The sequence below is a fragment of the Drosophila sechellia genome, chromosome 3R (assembly GCF_004382195.2).
Source record: "Drosophila sechellia strain sech25 chromosome 3R, ASM438219v1, whole genome shotgun sequence".
In the NCBI taxonomy this organism is placed as follows: Eukaryota; Metazoa; Arthropoda; class Insecta; order Diptera; family Drosophilidae; genus Drosophila; species Drosophila sechellia.
The window spans coordinates 8,317,712-8,345,442 of record NC_045952.1 but is presented as its reverse complement, the minus strand read 5'-3'; the positions used below and the strand labels follow the sequence as shown (position 1 = coordinate 8,345,442).

The 27,731-nt window shown below is 43.6% G+C and overlaps 3 protein-coding genes across 16 annotated transcripts in view; 1 reads left to right on the top strand and 2 right to left on the bottom strand.

The window, feature by feature from the left end:
• LOC6619286 (putative transcription factor capicua) overlaps positions 1 to 23,151 on the top strand; it is a 43,581-nt gene extending 20,430 nt beyond the window's left edge. For 2 of the 10 annotated variants that reach the window (XM_032723110.1, XM_032723109.1), the window contains 17 exons: positions 8,812 to 10,032; positions 10,101 to 10,241; positions 10,358 to 11,058; positions 11,222 to 11,446; positions 11,788 to 11,912; positions 14,406 to 15,197; positions 15,372 to 16,654; positions 16,724 to 16,940; positions 17,016 to 17,315; positions 19,114 to 19,262; positions 19,326 to 19,740; positions 19,811 to 20,135; positions 20,192 to 20,358; positions 20,428 to 20,520; positions 20,654 to 20,853; positions 20,918 to 21,113; positions 21,337 to 23,151. In XM_032723110.1, the coding sequence (XP_032579001.1) occupies positions 8,947 to 10,032; positions 10,101 to 10,241; positions 10,358 to 11,058; positions 11,222 to 11,446; positions 11,788 to 11,912; positions 14,406 to 15,197; positions 15,372 to 16,654; positions 16,724 to 16,940; positions 17,016 to 17,315; positions 19,114 to 19,262; positions 19,326 to 19,740; positions 19,811 to 20,135; positions 20,192 to 20,358; positions 20,428 to 20,520; positions 20,654 to 20,853; positions 20,918 to 21,113; positions 21,337 to 21,416 (6,495 nt within the window). In that variant the 5' untranslated portion in view covers positions 8,812 to 8,946 and the 3' untranslated portion in view covers positions 21,417 to 23,151. Of the gene's footprint in view, positions 1 to 8,811; positions 10,033 to 10,100; positions 10,242 to 10,357; positions 11,059 to 11,221; positions 11,447 to 11,787; positions 11,913 to 14,044; positions 14,304 to 14,405; positions 15,198 to 15,371; positions 16,655 to 16,723; positions 16,941 to 17,015; positions 17,316 to 17,826; positions 19,263 to 19,325; positions 19,741 to 19,810; positions 20,136 to 20,191; positions 20,359 to 20,427; positions 20,521 to 20,653; positions 20,854 to 20,917; positions 21,114 to 21,309 lie in introns of those variants that run through there. The other 8 variants (XM_032723111.1, XM_032723115.1, XM_032723112.1 and 5 more) reach the window with 8 other exon arrangements.
• A 1,558-nt stretch (positions 23,152 to 24,709) lies between these two features.
• On the bottom strand, positions 24,710 to 25,688 carry LOC6619285. Its single transcript, XM_032723122.1, has 2 exons — positions 25,495 to 25,688; positions 24,710 to 25,433 (listed from the first exon to the last, which is right to left on the bottom strand). Exons 1-2 carry the CDS (start codon positions 25,666 to 25,668, stop codon positions 24,915 to 24,917), a joined length of 693 nt encoding a protein of 230 aa, XP_032579013.1. The 5' UTR covers positions 25,669 to 25,688; the 3' UTR covers positions 24,710 to 24,914.
• A 12-nt stretch (positions 25,689 to 25,700) lies between these two features.
• LOC6619284 (odorant receptor 67a) lies at positions 25,701 to 27,462 on the bottom strand. 5 transcript variants are annotated; one of them, XM_032723120.1, is made up of 5 exons: positions 27,413 to 27,462; positions 26,877 to 27,034; positions 26,625 to 26,826; positions 26,416 to 26,560; positions 26,211 to 26,363 (listed from the first exon to the last, which is right to left on the bottom strand). In XM_032723120.1, the coding sequence occupies exons 1-5, from the start codon at positions 27,425 to 27,427 to the stop codon at positions 26,269 to 26,271; spliced, it is 615 nt and encodes a 204-aa protein (XP_032579011.1). In that variant the 5' UTR covers positions 27,428 to 27,462; the 3' UTR covers positions 26,211 to 26,268. The 5 variants fall into 5 exon arrangements, with proteins under 5 accessions (XP_032579010.1, XP_032579011.1, XP_032579012.1 ...); XM_032723121.1 differs by lacking the exon at positions 27,413 to 27,462 and adding an exon at positions 27,304 to 27,396; XM_032723118.1 differs by having other exon boundaries at positions 26,877 to 27,436.
• Between the last annotated feature and the right edge of the window lie 269 nt (positions 27,463 to 27,731).

The following is a 27,731-nucleotide window of genomic DNA, read 5'->3' as shown; positions in this document are numbered from 1 at the left end:
TTTTTGAAACACCAATTACCACATTTAAACTCTGTTTAGGGAATTAAGGTGATAAAAAAAAGACCGTTTTTAAACAAACAGCATAAGCTATGGTTATAAAACCGCCACTAGGCGTTCAAACAAGAAAAGGAACAATTCAAAAAAATATATATAAAACACATCCCAAACGTATTTGCAATCTCACGCAATGAAATCACAATACTCCGAGGCACTCAAACAGCAGCGAAATTTGCATTTAGAGCTCAATCAAATGCATTTTTCATAGAACAAACAACGAATCCGTCATGCACACGCACACACACATAAGTAAACAAATCATATATGTATACCGCATTTTTTATGCATTTGTTCAATGTATTCGCACTTTTTCTGCTTTCATAAATATTTGATAGTGAAAATTGCATAAGAACGACAAAATTGAAAAGCTCAAATGAACGGAGAAAACCAGAACAGGGTTGCCATCTCGATTGAGCAGTCAACGAAACAGTTCCACAATCGAAGGCGTGAGATTGTGGAAAACAAGAATTGCCAAGTACATTTTTGATAGAAATCGATTTCCAGTTACGGCAATTATTAAAAATTTTCCGACATTCCACGGGATACATGGGAACCTTCTCATGTGCTGTGTTTGTGTTTGTCGGTCGCATTGTGGTTTCGGTGCAATTTGAATTTTAAATTCTATTCGCAATCAAGTCATTTAGTTGGGTGTGTTTGAGAATTGGTATCGGTAACATAATATCATAGAAGGTGTTTTTGAGAAGTGTTATTGAATCAATTACGAGCAAACACCTAATCTTTAATGATTAAGCTCCAATTTTATGGAACAGACTCCTAAAGTTTCTCAAGTCGAGTCATTTCAATCATAGATCTACTACTTTTTAATCTTTTTCAATGATTTTACGATGTATATGATGAAATATCGGCAATAGAAGCTCATACCCTCATATACTGTCTTGGGATAAGATTTCCAATGATCTCCTAATGAGCAATCCTAAATCATCAAAGTCGGTAAACTAATGGCAACAATGTGGCAAGCAACATTTCTGTTTACACACGCCGAAAATGTTGCCGTTCTAAGCCAAATAAAATTTTCGTTTAACCCACTGGCAGCGGGGCAACACAAATAAACAAAAAGTAGGAAAAACAAAATCGGTTTCAGGCCGGCCGGGCGGGCTGACTTAGGCACAGTTCCAATTTCTTTGTGGCCAACCGACAGCTATTGACACGAACGGAACGAGAGATGCCGATGCGATGCCCGTGGGTTCTTTCCATTTTTTATATTTTTTATTTTTGCTCCATCCGCAATCCATCCCCATCCCCATACCCCTTCGCATCCTCATACCCATCTCCATACAGTAGCGAGCCATTAAGCACAGAGCTGTTTATTCTTTTGAGCACATTTTTTTTATTTTGTTTATTTTTATACTTTTTTTCCAGCTTAACTCTTTGCTCATGCGCCTGATCAGCCCCTCCCCCAGCCGAGGTACTTAGCTCTACTTATCACTATACTATAGGCAGAAAAATTAAATACATTTTAATAACATATATAACGTATTAATAAGTTATCATTAATAGTAATTATAAACATGAAATGTTAGAAATTGCAAAAATATTAATGTGAAATCTAAGCATTTAAAAGATACTAATGACAAGTTTTAGGCAGTGTTTTTTTTTTTTTTTCCAGTGCACATCCCTATCGCTTTCGGCGGCATATTGCATTGAAATTTGCCACACATTCCACTTTGTTGGCTCTTTGCTACCGTTTGACGTTTGAGTCGAGAAAGGGTTGAATAAGATGGGGTGAATGGGGGGGCTGGCAAAGAGGCAGAAAGGGGGAAAAAACGTTCAGCAAAAAAGAAATGATTTAATGCAAATTTTATGCGCTATACTTTTCCACAGCCTTTGGCTCCTGTTGCTATTCTCGTTTCTGAATCGCGCCGTCTGCTCTGCATTGTCATATTTAATCATGATCACGATCATGATCGTCAACCAGCGACTGTCATTGTTTGTCAACCAAAACGATGGCAACAGTTTAATATATTTTGCAACGGGGCTTTGAGTTTCCAGCGTATTGCTTATTTATTTAGAACTGCTGTTGTCGTTTGTGCAATTGAAGTCCCTGTTTGCATTGAAAATATTTTGAAATGAAATAGTTGTTTATGGTTCGGTTCTTATATTGGATACATTCTTAAGGAACTTCATTGTATATTTTTATTACTTTGTATTACTTTCGTAGGAATTAATATTTAGAAATATGTAGTTCAACTGGTGGTAGTTCCTAGCAAATATTTATCAATTGAATGAAATAATCGGTTATTAGAGTATGGTTTGTTATTGTGACCTTTCTTAAATCGATTAAATACATAGGAAATTGTCAAGCTGAAAACTCAAACGGTACTCACTCACTCAAGTGCATATAAACTTCACTTGAAATGATAAGTTCACTGATCTTTCGCTACACACTCACACTCATTCCTTCAGTCGAAGTGCAATGTATTTGAAGTACTAAATTTTTTCTTAACTGCAATTAGCTGGAAACACCAGGCGACAGAACGGCCAACAGCATTAGCGGCTGCAATCATGATGGTGATGATGGCCAGGAAAAATTCTTGGGCTGACTTCTGTGGCGCTAGACACAGCAACAATTTTAATTAGTCTGTGGGCCCAGGCAGAAACTTTTCGCTACATTGGCAAATTAATCGAATTGCATTAAAGCCAATTAAGCGACTGCAACTAAATGTGCAAGAGAAATACATACATACGTATGTACGTATGTACAGTGGCTTCTCGAAGGCGCCATAATGCATTTTCCCCATTTTGTTGTTGCCTCCTATTTGTCGTATTTTGTTGTAATCAAAAAGATGTAAACCCGTCGGGCCACCGTTAAAGTTGTATTCTCCGTTTAGTTAATTTTTTAAATTTTTGCTAGAGCTGGAGAATTGATGGCCAAGATATGACGAAGAAGAGCTGACACCATCGCGTTCCCTCATTGGGCTTACAGTGAGGTCCCCTTAAGGATGACCGCGTTTAATCTTAATCTTTAAAACCAAAATTATATATTGTTGTTTCAACTGGTGTACATATATAAGATTATTATACTATGTGTATTATAAGATTATACTACCTATTTCCGCTCGATTTTACACCACTATTGCTTTAAATTTCCGAAATAAAAATTATAAAATCTTTAGGCGTTCTTATAGAAATGTCTGGGTTAAAAAATATTCAAGTATAAATAAATAAATCTTAAAATAGTGTACAGTTCCGTTTCATACTCGATTAAAAAAACAATTTTTGCTTTAAAATTTGAACATCAGATAGAAATTAAATGGACACGATTTAGTCGATACACGATTTCTGTCGCTCTGATGAAGTTGCACTGTCCCTTGTTTTTTTTCGCCTTTTTGCATTATTCGCGCCGTCATCTTATCGTTTGCCCACTGCAATCAGTCGTCGTCGCCCGCGCTGCTCCACATTACAATTTTACTCCGCGAAACAGTTGGGACCAAGGAAAAAAGCAAACAAAATAGGGAAATAAGAAATGTTTGCTGCCTCTCCCTGGCGTTTTTCTCCGCTTCAACATTTTCGCGCGCTTCGTGTTGCCAGGGGCATGCTGCAATGGTGTTGGTGTAGGCACTTGCACTTGTATGGGGAAGTTCGAGTCCCCAACGCACATACACACACACACACACTCACGCAAGTGTTCGTGGCACGTCGTCTTTACTACTGTGGAGAAAAAACCCAACGAACGAGCAAAGGAACACGATAGTGCCCCTTCGTCAGCATTCAACATCCAGCAGCATCAGGCATCCAACTTTTCGCATCAGCCTTTTTCATTCTTCTCCACTGCATTCTTATGTTCCTCATAGTGCAACTGCAACAACAGGAACGGCAACAACAACAAAAGCGGCGGCAGCAACAACAACAGCCGCATAAGCTCAAGCATAGCGCATACAAATAATTTACGCCATGTAATAGCGAAAAGCTAAAAATGAGTAAAGGCTGCAGAAACACACAAACAAACAAGCACACACATAGACTACATATGCATATGTAGTGGTCACAGGCTGGGACACAAAAGTGGGATAAGTAATGCAAAACGAAAAAGAGTAGGCTTTGAATAAATAGGGAATGCAAGGGATTCAGTAAGCCTTATTAAAACCGAAATATTGATTTGTCAGCAATAGTTTTTTTCTTAAAAAAATCATATCAAATGTTTTATGAATCTGAAGTAGGAGGCAAAAAGTTAAAAATGATTCATTAAAATTCATTATGCATCAATGATTTTCAGTTTTTAAAAACCCATATGGGTTTTAAATCTGGGTCTGTGGGATGAAATTTTCCAAACATCGTTGCAATCCAATTCTCATTGCATACTTACGAGCGTTATCCTTAGGGAACTTAGAAAACGTGCAGTTTACATCCATATTTCTGTAAAAAAAAAAACAATTCACGATTATGAACTAAGATATCGAAAAAAAAAAATATTTATCAGAAAGTGTTGTAAAAAATTAAATTTTTCAGTTTAAGTAGGAAGAGAGTGATACTTGTTTTATTTTGGTGGCCCCTGGTGCGTATCACTGTTACACGCGCCAATGTAAAATCCTCCTGGGCTGCTACTGTTCTTGTTCTTGTTGTCGCTGCTGCTGCTGCAGCGCATTGCATTCATGCGTGTCCGTGTGTGGGTACGCATGCTCGGGTGTATGAGTGTGTGTAAGTGCTGAAGACGGTGTAAGAGCGGGAGAGGAAGAAGGAAAGACGTATGCACGAGTTGTTTGCATTTACTCTACGCAAATGAGCGGCATTCGGCGTTTCTCGTTCTCTGCTTTTCCTGGAGTGAAAAATAGTGGGTGGAGGGGGACGGGGCGAACAGAGTGTGATGGGGAAGAGCTGCTCCCTGCGCACAACTCACTCTCACTTGATGCTGCTGCATTATTTTGTTGTTGCATGCTTTGAATGACTAAGAGCGCACTTTTTTTGTTTTTGGCTTCAGTTGATTTGGGAAGGATTGTTGTCGAGTTGGCAACAGCATAAAATACAACGTAAAAATGTCAGAAAAAATATGCACAGAAAAATCACAGCAAACAAATTCACAACGCTAACTGCACTCCCCCACTATCATTCATTCTCCCTTTCCATAGCTCTTACTCCCTCTCGCTCTTTCGCTCGATTGGGGTTACTGACATTGCAGCAGCCGGGCGGCGACGTCGGCAGCGCAGTTGCTGCGTTTGTCCCGTTGCTAAGTGCATTGAGTGCGGGAGGGAGCGAGAGACCGAAAGGGGAGTAGCAGTGCGGTAGTAGTGAGTGCGGGAAAGAGAGGTAGTAAATGCGAGATTAACTTTCTGCATGGACTTTTCGGCTCGCTCTCTTCTTCGTTGCTCGTGTGTTCTACACTTTTCGTTTCGTTTTCGATTTGGCGCCAAAACAAATGACCGTTACGGTTCAAGGAACTCTCTAATTAGATTCCTCCATGTCCATAACAAATTTGCAGAGAAAAAAATAATGTTGCCAAGTTTTAATTATGCTAGTTCAATAAAATATAAAAAGAAATATATTTTACTGAACGTGGATACGATTTGAGCCTAATCTACCTTCTACCTATGCTGCGTTTAACATGAAATGTTATTCATGTTATTAATATTTCCGGTGTAAAAAATGCACTCTACTATATCACAAACACATGTCGTCGTCTCGTTCTCACGCATGTTTTGCATTCAATTTAGCACGACTGCATTGAGATCGATCGTGTAGGCATTAGTATTAGCAATAGTTTGCGTGTTTGCTTGCGTCATAAAACTGAGTATGCCAATTAACAACAGCAGCCAACAATAACTAACTAAAACAATAACAGCAAAAGCCAAGTGCAACAATAAAGACAATGCAGATGGAAATGATGGCGATTGAAACAGTCACACTCACACTCACACTTGCACACTTACACACGAACCAACCCAACATACACACGCTAAAACACAAATGACAAACCAAATTGCTAAAATTTTGGCAATGGGGACTACAATAAACAGATAACTGTAATAATGCACACATTGCATTGCAAGGTTTTGGATTTTATGCCAGTTAAATTGCAAGGAAATCCCATTGTCTGGCAATTGAACAGATGAACGTTCACAGCTAAGTTAATCATCAATGAGGGATAGTAATCGTTTATTTACCTAAAGGCTTTTAAAGGTATTACTAAAGTAGTTTATTTTGACCAATGGAAGTAGATTAGGTATTAATATTCAGTAGCTCAAACGAGCATTTGCCTACTAAGTAGTAAGTAACGAAAACCCGTACAATTATTCCGATACGAACTGTTGTAAGAAGTGATATATTATAGATTTCTTCTATGAGTCAAAAACAATTTTGGAAATCTGGATAAAACCATATAATGTACATATGATGTAATAGTACAGTACAGTTTGAATTTACATTTTTAATCTGGAATACCTACTGATCGGAGGATCGGGAGTATGCTCGTTCGTTTATCATAAAATTTAGTATCACTTTTCTATTTTACTGGCTGTTGGAAGCTGTAAAGTGCACACAAGATCCGGACTCGCAGCCATCAAAATAAAGTTAAGAGCCCTGGATATGGTTAGATTTACTTAGGCACGCATCGGTAGCAAGCTAACCCCCTTTCCCACCCCTTGATGTCGTTTTCGTTTTTTCACAAAAGCACCCAGAACACACCCACACACGCCCTATGCTGCAACGCATGAACAAATATAGAAGATATGCAGTTATTTACATAAAAGCTTTATAAATATGTGCATAAGCTTGCCACTGTGTTGTGCGGATGTGAATGAGTGTGTGTGCGTGTGTGGAAGGGGAGCATGCTGACGGTGTAATGGTGTGTGCATGTAAGCATGTGTCCAACTAATCGCAAGTCGAGTTTTTAGTCTGATCCTGAGGCGTCATCTGAGCTTACTGCCGTTGACGCAGAATTTTCTTGGTTCCTCAAAAATTCGTCAATTGCACTGAATGAAATTTAGGAGCACAATGGTTATAGTCAGCCAAAACTAATCACCTTCAATCAATATTTCTTACATAGAATGAGATTGCTTTCGTAATATTTCTTTATTTTAGAAGTGTTGTTATATAAAGCTAAGTTAGTGCACCTCCAGTACGTTTTCCCGCCTAAACATATCGCTGATTTTTCGCAGTGTGTCCTGGCACTTTCCACGCTTGCCCCAACAACTGTACCAGACACCGTGTCTGCCACCTTTGAGCGTCTTCTTCTCGCCTCTCCAACGCCGCCCTTGTGGATTTTTCCTAACAATTGCAAGTCGCTGGTGGCAGCCTAGCAACCGAAAGCGCGAAAGCCCTGGCCGCAGTAATGAAAAGCAAAGTTGTGAAAAGCGAGCTGGAAAAAATTGGTTGATGGTGGAAGAGGGGGCGGCAGGGAAAAGGGAAAATAAAGCAATCATTGCACTTGTCCCGCGCAGCAGCAACAACTGCTAACTGCAACAACAATATGGCCAAGGCTGCAGGTTTTTCATTTTTTCCCTTCATTTCTATATTCATTCCTCGTTGCTACGTTGCTTCAATTTAGCTTCGTTCCCACTGTATTCGTGTGCGTCTGCATTGGTGGTGGTATCGCATAGTACGTGTGTATGGGTTTAAGAGCTCGCCCACAATGGGCGTGGCAGTCATTTCCCGCAATTACGCCTACACACAACCGACCTGAGTTGGGTCTACAGATGGCTGCGGATTGTGGATGGCAGACGACGGGGATCAAATTGAAAATGGAAATGGCATTGGAGGAGTTGCTCCTGCGATAAGCCGTATTTGCAGTTGCTGCCACCGAGATGTGGCAACTCTGCCTAACGGTCGTATACGTATCATGCCCAGAAGTATGCAACACTTTTGTGGGCCGCTTCGTCTGATGAATTGAGAGCAAAAATGGGACTGAGATGATAAAGCTTGGGTGAAATTAATTGGGGAACGAGATGGATTATGAATTCTATCAGTTGGGAGGTTAAGATATGGCATTTTAAACTTCTTATTTTACTTGACTTTCATATGTGTACTATTACATATTAGAATGCAGTTTCCTCACTTAGTATAGAAATTAGGGTTTCGTCAAACATAAACCCATCTAAAGTGTAACTATAATGATGGAAACTAGTTCAAAATGACTAGGATTTCATAATAATAGCCAATAAACCTTACAAGCTACTGCATGAATCGTAATGAGGTGATGAAGTTTCTTCGGAAATATTCATTGCCCTGTGGTTGTGTAAGCCATTAAGGGCATAACCTGCCATACACCATATTTTCGCCCCCGTTCGAAAAAGTCGAGGCTGTTGCAAGTGGACCTACAATTGCGCCTCTTTCTGTGTGCGGGTGTATTTGTGGTTGCCGCATGATTTTGACTTTTTGTGCAACTGTACGTCCGTCAGTCTGTGTGGCTTTGGCATAAAATGTTTCAAGTGTCATTTATATTCATTTTTACCCTTTTTTTAAATGCCGGCTGCAGCCACGCCCACCGCCCACAAGCCAGCCCAGACCACTGGACGTCTGTGCAAATTAAAATGTTTCCGTTGTCGTTGTCGCAAATTCGCACACAGACAGACACCCTCAGAAGGAGAGAGAGACCCCTAGTTGGACGAGATTGAATTTTATGGCCCGACGTCGGGCGCCAGAGTTTCTGCGAGTCCTGTGGATCGTGGGCAGGATGTCAGGGTTGTCCGGATGCGGATTACACTAATTATGAAATGACATCGACAACGGCGTCGTCGTTGATTTTAATGGTTTTCTGTTGTCAACCCAATTAACAAATTTTCTCGCCTGTCGCTTCGATTGCAGGAAGGATGCTGCTGATGTCACCGCTGTTGCAGTAGCAACACCAATTCCAGGAAGCCGAAGGAAAATCAAGCCCTGCTGCTGCACCCACTCCTCCCCCCGAGAACAAGCCACACACATGTTGCTGCCACAACTACGATGCTCAGCGCTGCCAATGCAACTGCAACAGCAACACATGGAGCAGCAGCAGTCGCGATTGCCGCAGCCGAGACTTATGTCATAACAAACAAACAGCAGCAACAGCATCAGCAGCAGCAACAAGTATTTGTTGTTGCCGCCAACAAAATGGTGATACCAGCAACGGGAGCAACGATCGCCGGTATACCAACAGCAACAACAACAGGAGCCGCCGAGTCAACAACAACGCAGCAGCACCAGCAACACCAACAGCAGCAGCAGCAGCAACATGTGCTGTTCCAGCCGCACCTACAGACAACAACCGCAACTGCAGCAACCTGCAGCACACCTCAGCAACAGCAACCACCTCAGCCGCGGCAGCATCCCAAGAAGCGAAAGTTCGATCCAGCCGAGCTGGACAAGACCGAGCAGCATCCCCAGCAGCAGCAGCAAGTGAGCCTGCAGAAGCAGCAGAAACCCGCCGATACAACTGGCAACGGCGATGGCCTGGCCAACGGCAATCAGCAGCATCGCATGATCGTGAGTTGCGGTGCAGGCGCCGGCAACAACAGTAGCAACAGCAGCAGCAGTAGCAGCAACAACAGCAGTCACAGCAGCGGCGATATCAAGCAGCAGCAGCAGCAGCAACGTATTATCATTGCATCCCCGCAACATGCCAGCGGTAGTACTTACAAGCAACATGTTGCCAGCGGCAACAATAGTCACGCAGCCACAATCAATCATCAACAACGCACACACACGCCCACAACCGCCGTATACTACCAACAGCAGCAGCAGCAGCAACAACAGCAACAACAACGTTTTAGCTTTAACTCAAACAATCAGCAACATGTACAGGAACAACACCAGCAGCAGCAGCAACAGCAGCAATCCCTGCTCGATCTCAGCGAGTGGAACAACACGCGTGTCCTAGCCAAAATCCAGAATAACTATGCACCCGGGATAATACGCCACGCCCAGGAGGCGTCTCCCGACTCAATACTCGTGGAATTCGATTCCACCGACTTGGGATTACTGCTATATACGGATGTGTTGCACCAGGGTCGTAACCATGTGATACTCGATGCCAGCCCGCCCATGGCGGATGTAAGTACCCCGAATACTGTCGCTTTTGTCGCCCTTCATGCTAAAGTCATTTCCCCTTTCTCGATTAGATTACGTTGGATGCCCGTGTCTGCGTGCGCCAGCGGGTGGAAGGTCGTGGCTCCGGAAGCTTCGTCTATGTAGAGGGCATCATTACGGACATCAACCAGGCCACGAAGCAATACAGCGTGCAACTGATCGGCGATGAAATGGTGAGGGCATTCAGCTTGCTTAGCTTTAAGGTTTTTGAGTTTTAAGTTGCGAATTGATAAGAATTAGTTTTTTGTTATACGAAACTCCCAACTTATAATACCTTGCATTGATACAGGCCACCACCAAGGTTGTGCGCCGTGCCGATCTACGGCTCCTGCAGCCACCTTGGTGGGACGAGCTCAACGAACTGACACCCTCGGGTGGAGCAAGTGCTCCAGCATCCAGTGCCAAGCGAAAGGTGTCGGCAGCGGGAGCAGGAGCAGCAGCTTGCGAGGCAATGGCCGTGCCCAGTGGCAATATCGTTTACCCGAAGGCGGCCACCGGCGCGCCATTGACCTTCGTGGCCACGCGCTCCGATGGCAAGCTGCCGACGGCACCACCCACGGCCTCCCACCAGCAGGCGCAGCAGCAACTGGTGAAACAAGAAGAGTATTATCGGACGACGGCTACGTCGCCTTTCCAGACGCGACCCCCACTCGCCGGCCCCTCCCACGGATCGGAGCAAGTGGTCCAGGCGACGCAGTCGCATCCGCAGCAGTACAACGGCCTGGCGGACATCGTGATCTCTCCGTGCAGCAATGGGCAGCACCTCAAGATGCAGCAGCAGCAACAGCAGCAGTCGTCGCGGAGCTACGACGACTACGACTCGGACGATGAACTCAAAAGGGTCGGCATCGGATACTCGCCAGCGGCCGGCGACCTGGACACGGAGAAGATGAGCGCCTGCAGCAAGCGGAGCAGCATGCAGAGCCGCGGCAGCACGTCCAGTCTTCTCGACCAGAGGCTAACACCCCGATCTCATCCAGCAACACCAAGGTGAGCGGAGATCTTTTTGTTAGGGAGATAAATAGGAAAGTCATGGCACACGAAATTTCGTAATTAACGAAGACTTGCCAAAACTCTACTACTCACATGGTCTTTCCAGTCTGCTTGCTATAACTTCTCCCCTATCCTTTACCGCTTGCTAATAAACCGGCAGTGCCATCCACAGATCTCAGGCCACTACGCCGCACCGCTTCAAGAAGGGAGACATCGTGGAGTCGGAGTCCGGCGTGCGGAAGAAGTACAACGGGAAGCAGTGGCGCCGCCTGTGCATGCTCTGCACCAAGGAATCTCAGCGGCGCGGCTACTGCTCACGGCACCTCAACCAGAAGGGCAACACCAGTGCCCTGCCCTCGTCCACGGGACCGGGTCGTCTGCTCAGGTGAGCTCTATTTTCGCTCTGGATACAACTATTTTTAAGTTATTTTAGTTTTGGATGAGTCTTGTATTAGTGACAACTTCTCGTGATATTTTAATATTACAAATGCAAGAAGTTAGGAATTATAAGTTTGGAACAAAAGAAGAACATGCATTTCTAATATGTATTTGAAATGAGTTTTCATGGAAAGTTGTTGTCACAACATCTATAATATTCTTCAAAACTAAATACTTACAGAATGAAAAATTTCAAATGTTGGATTCTTTTTAAATGTCTTTAAATACTGTTATCTTTTATATAATTATCAACTCACCTGTGCAACCATTTTGTTTCCTTGTTATTAGTGACAGTCGATCGAGCAGTAAGACGCAGATCGATGAGGACACCTCTCGCGACTCGGAGACGTCGCCCAACTATCGGGTCAAAGGTCGCTACGATCAGGAGGAGACCGATGCGGCCGTCATGCTGGGTAAGTCTCTACGCCACCATCACACCTCTTGACTCTCTACGATCTGGCAGAGGGCATCATAAAAGCATTTAAGACACCGTTCTGGAACCCGGCTCAAACAATTTATTCATAGTTTGCAGTAATTTATTTCAAGGCTGGCCTTCCCAGCACTCGTGCCGTCCCTTTTCGGCCTGTGATGCAGCGCCGGCTCAACCGTTAATCCATCTCGGTTCACGCAATTAGAGAGACAAGGCCAGATAGGTATTCTTCACGGCGCTTGTGGAAAACATTTCTTTGATTTCGGTTAGGGACCGAAGAACTTTTGTGCACCCTACTTAGCTGGGGGAACGCTCTTCCCCTTTCACAACAGAGCTCCCCCATTAAGGTATTTCTTCGGAATGCAGAAGACACGAAGGTCTTTCATTCAGAACCGGATTTCTTAGGCACTGAAAAAAGTCTCGTTTATAAGACCATAAAATGCAGGCCTAAGGTAAAGGGCTTGTCAAGCTCCTCCTGTAGAGTAAATTCGTACCCATAAAGAGGCTTATTTGACCAACGCATAAATGATTATTGGTGTAGCATTATTATTCCTGAAGCTTAAGCCAACAGATAATATAATCAATATTAATAAAATGTAAGACATTAAAGGAACTTCTTGCTATGAAACTATTAAAGTTTCACAAAAGGCGATCGGGCTTAGACGAATTCCATAAATTTAAAAGTGCAATGAAGTATGTATGTTTTAAAATTCTTTATAATGATAATAGTTAAATGTTTTCTTTGAGTTCTTTTACTAATTACGATGACTCTCAAATAATTGGAGATTTCAGATCTTTTTTAAGATACGGATTCTCTTCCTAATTTAACGAAAAGGCTAGCGCACTTGGTCCAGTCGTGATAAGCCGATACCTTTTTCGTCTCTTGTTTTCTGGTTCGATGCATTTCCAATTCACCATAAAATGCATATCATAAAGTTTTATTGTGGCAGCGCCGTAGTTCTTTCTTTTTCCCTCCACCTCTCCTCACCAACCTCCCGACCCCTGTCCATTTCTCACACACCTTAACAAAGGTCGTTTGTCCGTCCGCCTGGCCGCCGCTTTTCATGAAAGGTGTCGCTGCTGCGGCGCAAAGGTCGTGTCCGATTCCAATTTCGATCCCGAAAACGAATCAAGGGTTCCATTGTCCGCCGGAGAGAGCGACAGATCTGTCCTCCCGCTCCCACTCCCACACGCTGGCCACTTGAGAGTGTGACCGCAGCGTGATTTACACGTCAGACGCAGCGACTGCGCAGCCGCAGCGGCGAAGGGAGACGTTCGCAGTGGCGTAGTCAGAAAAATTAAACCTTATTTATGTTATTAGATTATCTAGTAGTAGAGGCAGAAACATTAATCTATATTGTTCAGTTATAGTTTTCAATGGTTTGTAAATTCGCAGATTGTTAGTAAGTTTGATTGGTGTTTCGATTTAAGCAAGTTGTATTGTATCTTGTTTTATCTATGTATCATTTAGAGTATCTGTTTCGGTTTAATATTTCTAACCAAGTATCACTTCTCTTATGTAAAATCTGTAAAGATTTCAAATAATTTAAAAATTTGTCCTTCAAACGATTGAAAAGTCTTTTAGGGATATTCGATACCATTTGCGGAATGATTCGTATATCCCGTGGAAGCATGAAACTGTGCATCAATCCAACCTAAGGCGGTTTGTGACCCCCCTCTTCCACGACTATGTTCGAACGCATTCCTAAGCACCTGCAGAAAGTAAAATAAGTCGCGATCGCAGCGGCAGAGCCACTTGAGTCGAAACAAAGCTGTGGCTGCGACGCCGGCAGAGGCTGCGTGCGAAGCGCAACAGATTCTTTTCTTTTATCCAGCTCTTTTTCTTGTTATTTGCCCTGTGCCTTTGATTCCTTTTTACCTAAACAAAAAAAATGCACTTGAGAGCGGCGAGGCACGCACACACACACGAGCGCGTGCTGCACACCGACAGGGCAGGTAAACAAACATGGCGAGCGCGAGGGAGAGTGTGAGAAAGAGAGAGAAAAAAGAGATTGGAGCCGTGAAACGAGGAGAGAGCGGCGCTCGATTTATGCTGCCGACGTCGCTGCCGCTGCCCTTGGAAAGAACGTCGTCGAAGAATCGGCGATTGCCGCATTTATGCTGAAAAGTGGGAACTGTCAAGAGCACAAAAAATAAGTGAAGAGCAAGAACGGAAAAAGCAAAGCGATGCGAATGCAGCGGACAAAGCGAATGTGACAACTACAACACGACGACGAAGGCAGAAAAGTGTATTTTAAGCAGCGGTTGGCCAGCCACAGAGATTTTCGTGGAAATGCCCAAGAGGAGCGCAAGGACGTCATGAATGCGTTCCAGGACTTTGAGCTGGGGGCCAAACTATATCTGCAGTGCTTATGTAATGCCAAAAAAGATCGAAGAATCACCGAAACCCTACCGTGCCCCTACTGTGCTTTTCGAAATCCGTATTTATTTTATCCCATTCTTTCATTCCTTTCAGTATCTCTGAGCAGCTCCCGATCTGCCACGCCCTCCTACACCTCACCTGTTAACCACGCCGGAGCTTCTCCTCTGAATGCCATTGCCCATTCGCCGGTGAATGTGTCCGCCACTCATAGGCAGAACTTTTTCACACCCATTGCCAACCAGTCGCAGCAGCAACAACAGCAACAACCTGTGGCCGTACCGCTCGACTCCAAGTGGAAAACAACACCCAGTCCGGTGCTCTACAATGCCAATAACACCAGCAGCAGCAGCAATAACAACAACACCAGCAGCAGCAACAACAACAACAACAAAATCTGGGAGGTGGGCAGCAATGGCAATACTCATGTTGCAGCTTCGGCAGCAGCAACATCAACAGTTGGCGCTCAACCACTGCCGCCGCAAACGACACCCGTTTCGCTGGTGATGCACGCCCCACCGCCGCAGCAGCACCCACTGCAGCAGCAGCACCACCATCACCAACCGCCTCCACCGCCACCTGCCAGTTTGCCAGCGCCATCGGCACCACCCACCAGCGGCAGCAGCAGCAGCCACAACAGCGTGGGTCATGCCACCAGCGTTATACGCATTTCGAGCAGCCAGCAGCAACATCAGCAGCACCAGCAGCAGCCACATCCTCATGTGGTGGTGAGCGGCGGACAGACTTTTCATCCCGTAATCGTGGACGCCACTCAGCTATCAGTGCCGCTGCCACCCACAACGGTTTCATTTCATCAGCCCAACACGCCCACCTCAACAGCGGCATCAGTGGCTTCAATGAGCCAGGACAAGATGCTGGCAAAAAACGGTAAGTCGATTTATGCCATTAGTGACAAGAGTTAGAATTTAGATTTATTGGTTCATTACTCACTCACACGATAGCATAACAAAGTCCATTTAATTCAAAAGGGTTCTATTTATTTGAATGTAGAAAAGATAATTATTGTGTCCATTTAATAACCTTTGCCTCCAATATTTGTAGGCTACAATACGCCCTGGTTCAAGCTGTTGCCGCATATGACGCCTATGAGCAAGGCGTCGCCAGCTCCGGTCACTCCGACCCTAACCACATCGGCAAGCAGTTACAACGTGGTGATGATGCAACAGCAGCTTCAACAACAGCAGCAACTGCAGCAGCAGCAACAGTCGCCACCCCAGATGCCGCTGAACCACAACAACAATCATCTGATTGTGCCCGCCCCACTAAGCTCACCGGGCAAGCCACTCAACTGCTCAATGAACGATGCCAAGGCGGCGGCGGCAGCAGCAGCGGCCGCAGTTGCCAACCAGAGGCAACAGCAGCAGCAGGAGGAGCCGGACGATCAGCTGGACGATGATGTGTTTGAGACCACGACGCCCGGGATCAGCGCCAACAATAAGAAACAAACTGCGGCGATGCGTCTGCCCACCCACAACAGCAACATACGAAAGCTGGAGGAATGCCATGATGATGGAGCTGCAGGTGCACCAGCCACATCGGCTGCCAAGCGGAGGAGTCAATCGTTGAGCGCCCTGCAGCAACAGCAACAGCAGCAGCAACAGCAGGCCGGAGCGGCAGGAACAGCAGCTGGGCAACCGGCGAACAAGAAAATCCGAAGACCCATGAATGCTTTTATGATCTTCTCAAAGAAACATCGGAAAATGGTGCACAAGAAGCATCCGAATCAGGACAACCGTACGGTCAGTAAGATTCTGGGCGAGTGGTGGTACGCCCTGAAGCCAGAGCAGAAGGCTCAGTATCATGAGCTGGCCAGCTCTGTTAAGGATGCCCACTTCAAGCTGCATCCGGAATGGAAGTGGTGCTCCAAAGATCGCCGCAAGTCATCCACCTCGACAGCCACGCCGGGTGGAAAGGCGGGCGGAGCAGCCGGAACAGGTGACGCTAAGCAGCGCCTGGTCTCGGTGGATGGCTCCGATTCCTTGGAGCACGATATGTGCCCCTCAACGCCAGGAGGCAGCGGCATCTGCGGTGGTCAGGGCATATCCTCCGATTTGCAGGGCGATATAATACCGCTGACGATTGACAACTATAATAGCACCTGTGATGAGGCGCCAACTACGATCTCGATGAAGGGCAACGGAAACGGAAAACTGATGAAGAACGAGTTGCCATCGGACGAGGACGAGCAGATGCTGGCGGTGGAGGAGGAGCAGCAACAGCAGCCCGTGAAGAAGATTGACCTGCACTGCCGCGAGCGGGTGAATGACTCGGACATGGACGACACACCCTTTGACTACCGCAAGCAGCAGCCAGAGGCCAATCAGGTAAATTAATGGCACACTTTATTTGTACTTGAAGAATTAAACTAAACTGAGGATTTTATTATTTTGCAGCGTTCGGCAGAGGAGCACAATACATCCGGTGCGAATGGCCAGGCCATAAACGCACCACCGCTCAGCGGAGGAGAGCGCGAGATCACACTCAAACCGAAGGCTATCAAAGCACATCCGGTGCTGGAGAGCAACATGCTGCCATACACCCAGATGTCCATCTACACGCAGTACACTAGTCCCAAGAACCCAATCGGTGTAACACCATTCCAACCCACAGGCGAGAAAACCCCCGCTTATTTACAACACGAAAATCCATGCTAATCGAAGGATACCCCAAATTTTTTCTCTTTAGGCGGCGCCTTCAAATCGATGCCCATCAGCCCCAAGGGCAGCGGTGGCAAGCCGGAGGACGCTGGCTCCCTGCAGGCACACATCAAGCAGGAGGACATCAAACAGGAACCGCCATCGCCATACAAGCTGAACAATGGTTCGGGATCCGCCGCCGGAGGTGGCGTGGTCAGTGCTCCGCCGCAGAATAGTGGTAGCGTCGGTGCCATCTTCAACTTCAATGTGCCAACGGCGACAGCTTTGAGTCAGAAGCAGTTTCACTACCCGATGCATCATCCCCATCGCAGTCCCACGGATCTTAGAGGTGAGTGACATGTTCCTTGATGGCTTTGCCAAAGTAAATTTACCTAAACGTAGTATTTGGAATAGTGATATTAAATTGATATAAAATCGCACTATTATGTTTGTTAATTATTGTATTTAGGAAATATTAGTTGTACATTTTATTCCAACAATTTAATTTTATTTAGCTAGATCTGGCATTATTTCCACTATGATTTGTTGTCGCTGTATGATTTTATTTAACTAGTATTTTGGCTTAAGTTGATGTGCCAAAAATGTATTTCGAGTACATAAAATTGGAACATTCCCAGCACCTGCATAGATCGCCTCACGCCCAAGACCCACTCCTCATTTACCGTTCGCAAGCTCATCTGCTAAGTTTTTCAATCAAAAGCTTTCTGCATAACATAACATCTTTCTCTCTGTTTCTTTCACTCCTATCTCACACACAATTAACACACCCCACTATTGATCTTCCTTTGTCGCGTTGTCATTTGTGTCACCTCACCCATAACAAAATCAATCGATCCCAGATGAAGAAGCGGATAGGGAAGACAGTAAACAGGGTCAAAAGTCGGGGGAGAGTAGCGAAAAGGATAAGGCGGTCTTGGATGATCAGGAGCGAGATGAGGTCGAGGAGGAGGACGAAGACGAGGTGGACGACGACGAAGACGACGAGGATGATGAGCAGTTCATGCAGGAGTTGGCCAGTGTGAATGCCAGAGCTGGATTTGACGACCTTGTTCCATATGCAATGCCTAAGGTCGTTATAACGCCCACCCCCACGCCACCGCCTGTGGCCACCATAGTGACCCCCATCAAGCGCAAGCAGTTCACCATAGTGCGATCCTTGACGCCGCTGCAGCCTTCGAACTCCCCGCACCAGCAGTTGAAGCATCTGCACCAGCGTCGCGGGGAAACTCCGCCGACGGTCATCACCCGCGTGCCCACGCCCACCATCAATCACTTCACCATCATACGAACGCAACAACACCCACATTCACATCCTCACAACACTCCGCCACCGTTGTTTTTCAAGCAGAAGGTTCAGGGTTCACCAGTGATTGCCACCGTCACAACATCCACATTATCAGCATCATCATCCAACCCAGCCAATAACGAAGCCCCTAATAAATTTTCCAATTTTCCAACACAACACCAACCAACAACCACAACAACAATATCATGCAATACTAACAACAATGCCACGCCAATCATACGAAAATTGTTGACGCTCCAAGAAGGCGCCGAACTCGGCGGAAGCCATAAGGGAACAGGAAGAGCGGCTATCCTTTACGACGCTTTGGTCCTAGACACGTTGCACGGTCAGGATGAAGAGGAGGATGAAGATGATGGGGACGGCGAAAGACAGGAAAATCCAAAGGTATCGGGCAAGGAGCAGGTTACCACATCCCAACCGGCGACAATGCTGCTAATCACCGATGTCAATGCGTACAATCAGCAGCACGTTGCTGGCAACACAGCAACACCCGCGTCGGGAGCGACTACCCTTCGACCAGTGTCCTTCATCAGTATTAACGCCTGTAACAAGATCACATTGCCAGCCAATGCTCGTATCCTGACAGCGGCCACGGCAACCTCCACGGCAGCTGGAGCAGCGGTTACTAGTCAACCAGGAGCAACTCTTACCGTGATGACAAAGGCGTCGGCGGCAACAAATCATAGTAGTAGTAATGCCAGCGATATAACCATCACAGCAGCATCAGCTGATCCTGTGCCCACCAGTGACTCCAGCATTGTCATGATAAACTCAACCACAATCCCTTCTTCATCATCCAATTCCACATCTTGTTCCGCAGCTGCCCACCAGGCGTGTGTGCCATCGTCGCCAGCGGGCATGGGATTGGGGCATGCGGCCAACATTGCCACACCTCCAGCATCGGCGCCTGCTCAGATCATGGGAGGCGGTCCAGCCAGTCAGAAGATGTTCTTCGCCATGGGTCATCCGGTATGCAACTTAAATACTCACTGGTAGTCAGCTCTTGAATAATAGGCATTACATGTTTTTCAGTATACGTTGCTGCAGCGCTCCCACCAACCGGGCACTTCCAGCCTGGAGCACTTGCAGCTGGATGCCTTCGCGCCAGGAGGTTACACCTTGAGGAACCACAACGGCCTGTCTTCCCTGCCGCCGCCCGTGAGTGCGCAACCCACGATGCTGCTGCATGGATACCCGCCCAGCCATAGTGCCGAACCATCGGCTAGATCGCCCTCGTACAAATCGATGCCATCTACCCCAAAGTCGGCCACATATCTCATGAGTGCGCCTCCGGAGCGAGGTATGGATGGAGGAATGAGTGGATGTGCATCAGCAGCGGCAAGCGGTGGCGATGAGAGCGACATAGACGCGGATGGACAGCAGTTTATTTTGGCACCCACACCTGCGCAGTTGGGTCGAGCTCCACTGCAGAGGCGGAAGAATCTATGTAAGTAAACTCCCGAAGATCACATTGTAATTTCAATGCAGTACCTAACCATATTGTGAAATTCTTACAGCTCAAAGCAAGTCAGAGAGCAATGTGTCCTTTGGAGGTAATCTGGGGGTCAGCAATGGACAGCACATTAGTCGCAAGCTGCACTCACCCACAATGATGGAATCCTCATCGCCCATCATAGGCCACGTGAACAGCAGCAACCTTAGCTCGGCCCTGCCCACGCCCACGTCCTCGACGACGACACCTAATAGTGATGAGCAACTGCCACTGACGCCGACAACCAGCAGCAGCAACAGTAACATAAATCAGCAGCCCAAGTCACCGATGAAAGGCGCTCCAGGATCAACGGCAGCGGCCCTGAAAAAGAAGAACGATGAGATGAATAAGTAAGAATATAGCAATTCTCGTTCGATTCATTTAATTAACGCCTATGCATTCACAGCAGTGTGCTCAAGCAGGTAGATTTCGAGAAGAAGTACAAGGCCCTGCCGCAGTTCCAGCCTGAGGATTGCCAGTCGCCCAGTGCCATTGCTGTGCCCTCATCGCCACGCGTCTACGGCACGAATTACCGCAAGAAGAACACGGCTCCACCGCCAGTTCAGAAGCTAAGTATGTTTTAAATTGGAAAATAAGGTTAACGCAATGTTCTACGACTGACATATTCTCTATATGGTCCAGTGTGCGAGGACGACTCCATTGACGAACCAGCATCGGCACCGCCTACGACCACGCAGCGATTCTTTGGTCCGGACTTTAACAACGAGCTAAAGGGTAAACTTAATTTAACTGTTAATGTTCTAGTCAGTGATACGAACAGTTTTTAGACCCTGATTTATGTTAAGGCCAACCCGTTTGAAAGAGTTTGATTTATACCTTTACCTTTATTTTCAAATACCTAATGAAGACGAACGCCTTGCAGAACTGGAGAGCTCTGACCAAACGGGCCGCTCACCCAGGACGCCAAAGACACCGCTACAAAGCGCTCGGTCCGATGCCAGTGAGAAAGGACACCGCAAGGTCCTGGAGACGCGTCGCAGCCTGGTCCTGCAGTTGTTTGCCGAGCACGGTAACTTTCCCACTGCCCAGGCCACCATGGCCTTTCAGGTAAGTTGTCCGCACGTTTTTCAGTTCTTTAACTCATACAAATTATGCCAATTCTTATCTACAGTCTAAGCACAGCGATGTCTTTCCGCGCAAGCAAGATCTGCAGCTGAAGATTCGGGAGGTGCGCCAGAAGCTGCTGGGCCAAGCATCTTGCACTCCACACTCGGCGGGCCCCAACACGCCGTCTGACTCCAACTCGTCGTCGACCACATTGAGTGCCAGTAGCACCAGCTTGAATATGCAGGCCACCAGTGCGGCAGGTAATTAGAAGCTATTTTCTATCTTGACGCGTCTCTAGATTCAAAATCGAATATACTTCACTTTAGAAAGCTATACGTGTTTTGAATATAGCTAAACATTTTCTGCGTTTGTTACTTATTGGTTTTCAGGTTAAAAAGATCTGTTTTAAGTTTATTTTTAATTTGGTTTCCATTTCCCAACGAAAACATTGTACAGATGTTTTTCAATATTACTGAACAACAGGTGGCCACCAGCAACAGCACTCCGAGCAGCAGCCCCATTCCGCCACCAAAGCAACTGAATCTGATGCCAAGTACAAGTAATGGGGCGTGGACAAGGACGAGGAGTTCGGCGGGGACAGGACAGGACAACAGATTGTTTGCTGCAAGTGACAAAATTACTTAAGCATAGTAAACGAATCGACAACAACAATTGCAGCAACGCAGACTCACAAAACGAAACGGATATGCAACAAAGCTCACACTTAGAAAACGCTCATGCATCAGATGCGTGGTTAACTAGTTTTTATTATTAACTGCTAATAGCGAGGAAGCAACATACAGAATATAGAGAAAATTACAAATTTTTAATTACAATAGGCATACGAAATATGTACCAAGCAACGTAATTTGTGAGTCGAGTGGAGAAACTGATTACAAATGAATTTATTAAGCAGCTTAATAAATCGGGAGAGGTAGAAATTTTGATGAAAATTTGAACTTTTGAAGCACATATGAAGTACATACATACATACATAGAAAACATACATAATCGAAACATTGTATAATCCCCGCGTAAAGGCTTAGGTTTTAATTTACAGGCAAAACTGCAACCAACAAATTGGAAGAGCAAAGAAAGAACTACGGAAATAGAAGTTAAGCTTTAACTTAAATTGCACATTAATTTTGAAGTGTATCAAGCACAAGCAAAGAATTGTATAAATCAAACAGTAAGAAACTTGAAATAAACACTGTAGTTGTATTGTATATTTAGTCATAACATTTTTAACGAGAACAAATCCCCACAAAACCCCCAAAATAACACCCAATCGCACACATCCAAGCGCTTTTAAACTGTTTGCTTTTGTTCTCAAAGTTTATGCAACACGCGAACCTTTTTAAATTGTATGTACATTTCCTTGAATTGGCTTTTTACACTGTTGTCTAATTGAATTATAATTTATATATATATTTTTATTTTAGTCTAGCCTGTTTTTAAATTGTACACATACCGAAAAATAAACTCTAAAAAGAAAATAATTCAAAAAACTTATTACCGACGATTGAAAGAATACAAACAAGAGAGAGAATGAGAGAACTAACTGTCTTCCACTGTTGCTGCAATATACTATTTAATATTGTTTACCATTTCGGTTCGATTAAATTTAATTGTAAATTAATGTTTTAAGTATGGACTGCATTTTATTCATATGCAAAATTCTGTTCTTTGTGAGTTGTTTATTATTAAATGTTGTCGCTGATTTATGTGTTTAAATAATTTTAGTTTAAGAACTTTGTCAAAACTTTCTTCCAATATTTTCAGTCTCACTTTTATGTGTTTTCTTTTCCGAAGAAGCAACAGTTACAAGAATTTCGAAAAATAAAAAATAAATCATATACACTCAAAGTACACAGAAATAATCTAGAAACGCAAAAAGTTATAGTATAAATAAACACCTTATAGTTATTACAATCATTTAAAATATGCAATAAATAAAATCATCAAAAACAACACGTGAATTAATATGAATGTCGTTCATTCAAGCTGGACGCTGCATTAAAAAGAGAAATTAGCCAGAAAGATACAAAATCAACAAATTTATAAAATTTAAAATCAACTCACGTAGTCGTTTATATTTTTTTAGTTTCGTGTTTAATAATAATTTAATTATAGTTTCTTTATGACGATAATTTTTAAATACCTATTAGTTATGTGTATTAATTAGTGAACAAACGAAATTTTATATGATAAAAAGCGAATGGCCGTAAACTGTAGCGTGTTAATGTTAAAAAATACAAATAAAAACAAAAATAAAACCAAGTTTATAAGCATATTTGAGCCAACGTGTGAACTTAATTGTAATAGAGCACACTGAAGTTTTACTTTCATTTTCACAAACTCCTCCTGAACTTCTCCCCTCAGCAAGCAAACTTGTGCCAATGACAAAGCTAAATACTACAACCATACTTAAATATTGAACCCTCCCTCATGAAGCTAAGTAAAAATGTTTGTCAATTAGGTCAAGTTAGAGCAAAACACAGGCTTTTCGACCTTATCAAGTTCGAAAAAGTATGAAAAATGTATAACTGATACAACAACGAACATTTTTGGCAACCAGCATTTCGGACTAAGGAAATTAATGACAGGAATTACTGAAAAACCTTTGGCAATTACAAGAAAGAGAACAAAAATGGAACAAACTCAGTCAGCAAAAAAAAAAACACAACAAAAAAGGCGTTTCGGATACAAAATTCTAAAATTCAGGTATTACAAAGAAAACAAAAATACAGATAGTGTTGTATAATGTTAAAAACAATTTTTGAACAAAGTAAAAATGAAAGATGAACTATTTAGCTATTTATACAAACGAGGCAAGTGGGTAAACTTTGCGAGTACGTGTAAAATTTATAAGGTGCTTTTATAACAAAATATTTGGTAGAGAAGCGAAGGACCTCCTTCCCCACATTAATATATATATAAATATACATCTATTTTTCTCGAAGTGCAACCACTGTATTTTAAAATGCTTTTAAATGATGGTGATTTAGAAACAAAGCCCAAAAAGGGCTAAAACACTTGTAATTCAGTTGTGAGCGATTCGCACATTTTGACGATAATGGAGAGTGTGTTTTTTATAGTTTTTAATCGAGGAGGGCATTTCCAGCCGTATCTGAACCCTCCTCAAAACATAGAGCTAAATATATATCGAAATACATAGGATTGATGGCATCATTAGTGGCAATCGAGGTTACACACTTGTTGTTTGCGGTTTATTTAGTTAATTGTTAAAAGGTAAACGGAAACCAAGAGATATTCTTAAAACGCGACTTTTGAGTTTTGTAGTGAATTTACCGACTTATCATTTGCAATTGACTTTTGAAGGCTTTGTAAAATATAAACAAAAGAATGCATATATATATATACAACTTATTTGTGAAGTTAACTAATAAGCCAGTTAATGTGAAACATATTTTGTAAGCCACGAAACAGTTAAGACAAATTACGAATATTAAAATAACATACAAGATACAAATACGAAAATAAACAGGATAGCTTAAAAACAACCAATATTTAAGCACTGAACCGTGCAAATCTCATCCGATCGTTAAGAACACGTCTAAGACAGGGCTTTCAGTATCAAGGATTTAATTAGTAGGATCCATCTTAGGAGAAGGGAGTGCGGGGCCCTGCACCTCGAAGACGAACGGTCATCACCAACAATCCACACACACACTCAAAACACACTCATATATATGTATAAATAATATATATGACGATTAATTTATTGAATAAAAGAGAAATAAACATTCATAATTTTCGGAATGCTCTTTATTTATGGTGGTTCGTAAATACTTAACTATTATTCTCCAATTTTTAAATGGAACTTTCAAAGTCATTTTGAGGTGCATTTTTATCAAATACTCTTTAATCAATACTTAAATGAATAATTGAAGTAATAAGGTATATAAGGGTATATTTGTAAGTTCTTAAAACTAAATCGTATTGTTGATGATGCACAATTTGGCTCAATTAGAAATAAATAAGTTAATTTATTGAGACTAGCAGTATTGTTCGATTGGCCACCGCTGATGACAACCACTTCACTTCGATTCCGCCACCTCCACGGGCACCTCCTGGAATATGCTTCTCGCTGAGGATAGCACACTGATATCAGCGCAGTTAATAAAGGTTTCCTGCGCCCCACAGCCCATGGCGCCCGTTCCATCCTCACAAACACCCCAATTATTTCCCGCCGTGTAAGTCCAGCGCAAGACGCAGTGAATGCAGTTGAGATCGCTGGGCAGTTTCACGGTTACTGGGATATCGCCGGTGGTGGTGTTGATGTAGTACTTCTGGCTACCGTCGGTGAAGTTCAAAGGATATTGGTTAAAGCAATCCTCCGACTCGCTGCCATTTTCGTCCAAATCGCAGATGTGGAAGCGGAAGTAGCCCAAATGATTGGCTGTGATCTTAACATTAATTTCCGCTTCATCTACGCCAGCAAAACTCTTTACAATCACTCCACCGCCATATTTTCCACCCAGCTCATTGGGTCGCGGCTGCTCCAAGCTCCAATCATCTCCGCAAAGTCCACATTTGCCGTCATTTTCGGTTTGTTTCTAAAGGGTTAAGAACATCATTAAGTGAACTGCATTTAGAATTTTTTAAAGGCACTCCTACCCAAAATCCACCGCAATATAATGCATTGTCATCGTAGTTTGTTGGCGCCGAGTTATCGTAGCGCCAACGCGAGGATCTTCCGGTTGGACTTAACATCATGCCATGGCCCTCCAGTTGACCCATCTGGTTTAAAAAACCCATGCTGAGAAACAGGATAAACTTATAGGTATTCATATTGATTTCACTTTCTTTGTGGCCAAAACGAAATGGTCGTGGCCTTATATAGTTCCATATTGCCAAACCTTATCAGTTGCCGGTTAGTTTATGTTTGTTTTTGATTTTTCGCCCAATAACCGTGAATGCATCTTATCGGCTCATAATCTTAATTTCGTTTATGGTTATTGGTAGTTAAAATTTGGGAGAATTCCTTCTATCTGACCTGGAAAGTGCGAAAACACATATGACACATCTAAGCAATACCCGAATTTTGGTAACCTAATCATAATAACTTGGAAGACTGCTTTATTAGGCTACTATTATTTGGCCCACCAATGCCATTTCGATAGGAGTTCAAAGGCTTTGGAAACTTTTTACCTCTTCGCAAAATTTGTTAGCCAAGGTCAACGATTCTTAAGTGCAATAGTACCAACTGCTCACAGGGGATTGATTAAAGACTGTTTATAAAACTAGGGTATGTTATACATCGTATCTAGTATTTGCATTATAATTATATATCCGTTAGAAGGAAGCGTTTTCGACCATATAAAGTATATATATATTCTTGAGCAGGATCAATAGTCGAGTCGTATTTATTAGATTTCATATAAAATGCAATTATTTAAAAACAGTGCAATAAAATCCATTAAAAAATCTTTTTACTGATACATCATCCGAATAGCGCAGAAGAACTTGTACGATACTTGCATGAACTGGAAATTGAATAGTTTGAAAATATTTCTAACAATCTTGAACAAAACTCACAGTGGTCATGGTCCCCATTGAGACTGTGGACAGGAATGCTGTGGCATTCAAGGAGACGGGTTTCTGGGCTCGCATAACTACTAGGACGAGCATTTTCCGGAATTTGGTATCGTACTCCAGACAATTCATATTGTAGACGGCAAGGCTAACATTTTTGCTCTGCAAATGTGGTGTGAGACTATTTCGAATCGATATCCTGCCTATCTTACCGCATTAATAAGCATCTGGCTTAAGGAGCAGATGAGGTAGACCTCCATCAGAGCCGCGAGTATGTTTAACACCTGCTGGCCGATATACTCCAAACTGATGCCAATGGTCAACTGAAATCCCACATTGCAAATGAGCATCGAAGAGTTGAGTAAGTTCAATAGTAATGGAACTCCAAAGATGTCGTTCATCTTGCTCGTGAGTCTGGAAAGGATTAGGGTAGATATATAAGAGCATTCGGCGAAGAAACTAACCTCAGAACTTGATTGTGATAGACGATCAGGGTTCTCAGCTCATTTAAATCCTCCTCAGCTCCATTTGAACACCATTTATCGAACTCCCTGAGTGCCTTGGCCAATCTATCGAAGTGCATGATGACCTGCATGATGACCTCGTGCGTCCCCTTATTTGGCTGTGGAAATAGGGACTTCAAATTTTGCACTAAGCTGGTTAATTTTCTCTTTTGCAATTGAACAACTAAAATCTTTAGGACGCCGACGTTGCCGAAAGTAATATAGCCCACAACCATGGAAATCTTGAGAAAGTCTTCGTTGTCACGAACAGAATTCACCACAAACACCATCATTGTGAACCAAACGAATAGCAGATTAGCTACGTGGAATCCCAGGTATAGGTGAAGTACAAAATTAGGTTTCTCATCCGATTCGTAGGGAACCACACCTATTGAGTAGAAGTACTTGGTGGCCAGCATTAGAAAATCCTCGACTACAGGATACACTTTCTTTGGCTCCTCGGCAGGCACTTTCTTTCGACCGAAAATCTTTCTTACTATGTTAGCCCGCATGTTGGTTAGTTAGTTTTGACTGCAAGAATGTTTTTGCCAGACATATAGTACGGTCCATACGATACCCTAAAACCGCAAATGTATTTTTAACCAACAAATTTGAAGCACGTGCGCGCACTTAAAAAAAATTGACCACGTTCGCAAAAGCAAGTTAAGGAGTATTTTCTAAAATAAGATGATTCTGAAATGGATTAAGCTGCTCGTTAATTATTAAAACAGGAATTATTTGGTTTCGATGATTCCAGATAAATCATACGAGTACTTTGAAGCCACTATTCTCTTTTTCATGGGGTGGTTTAAGCCT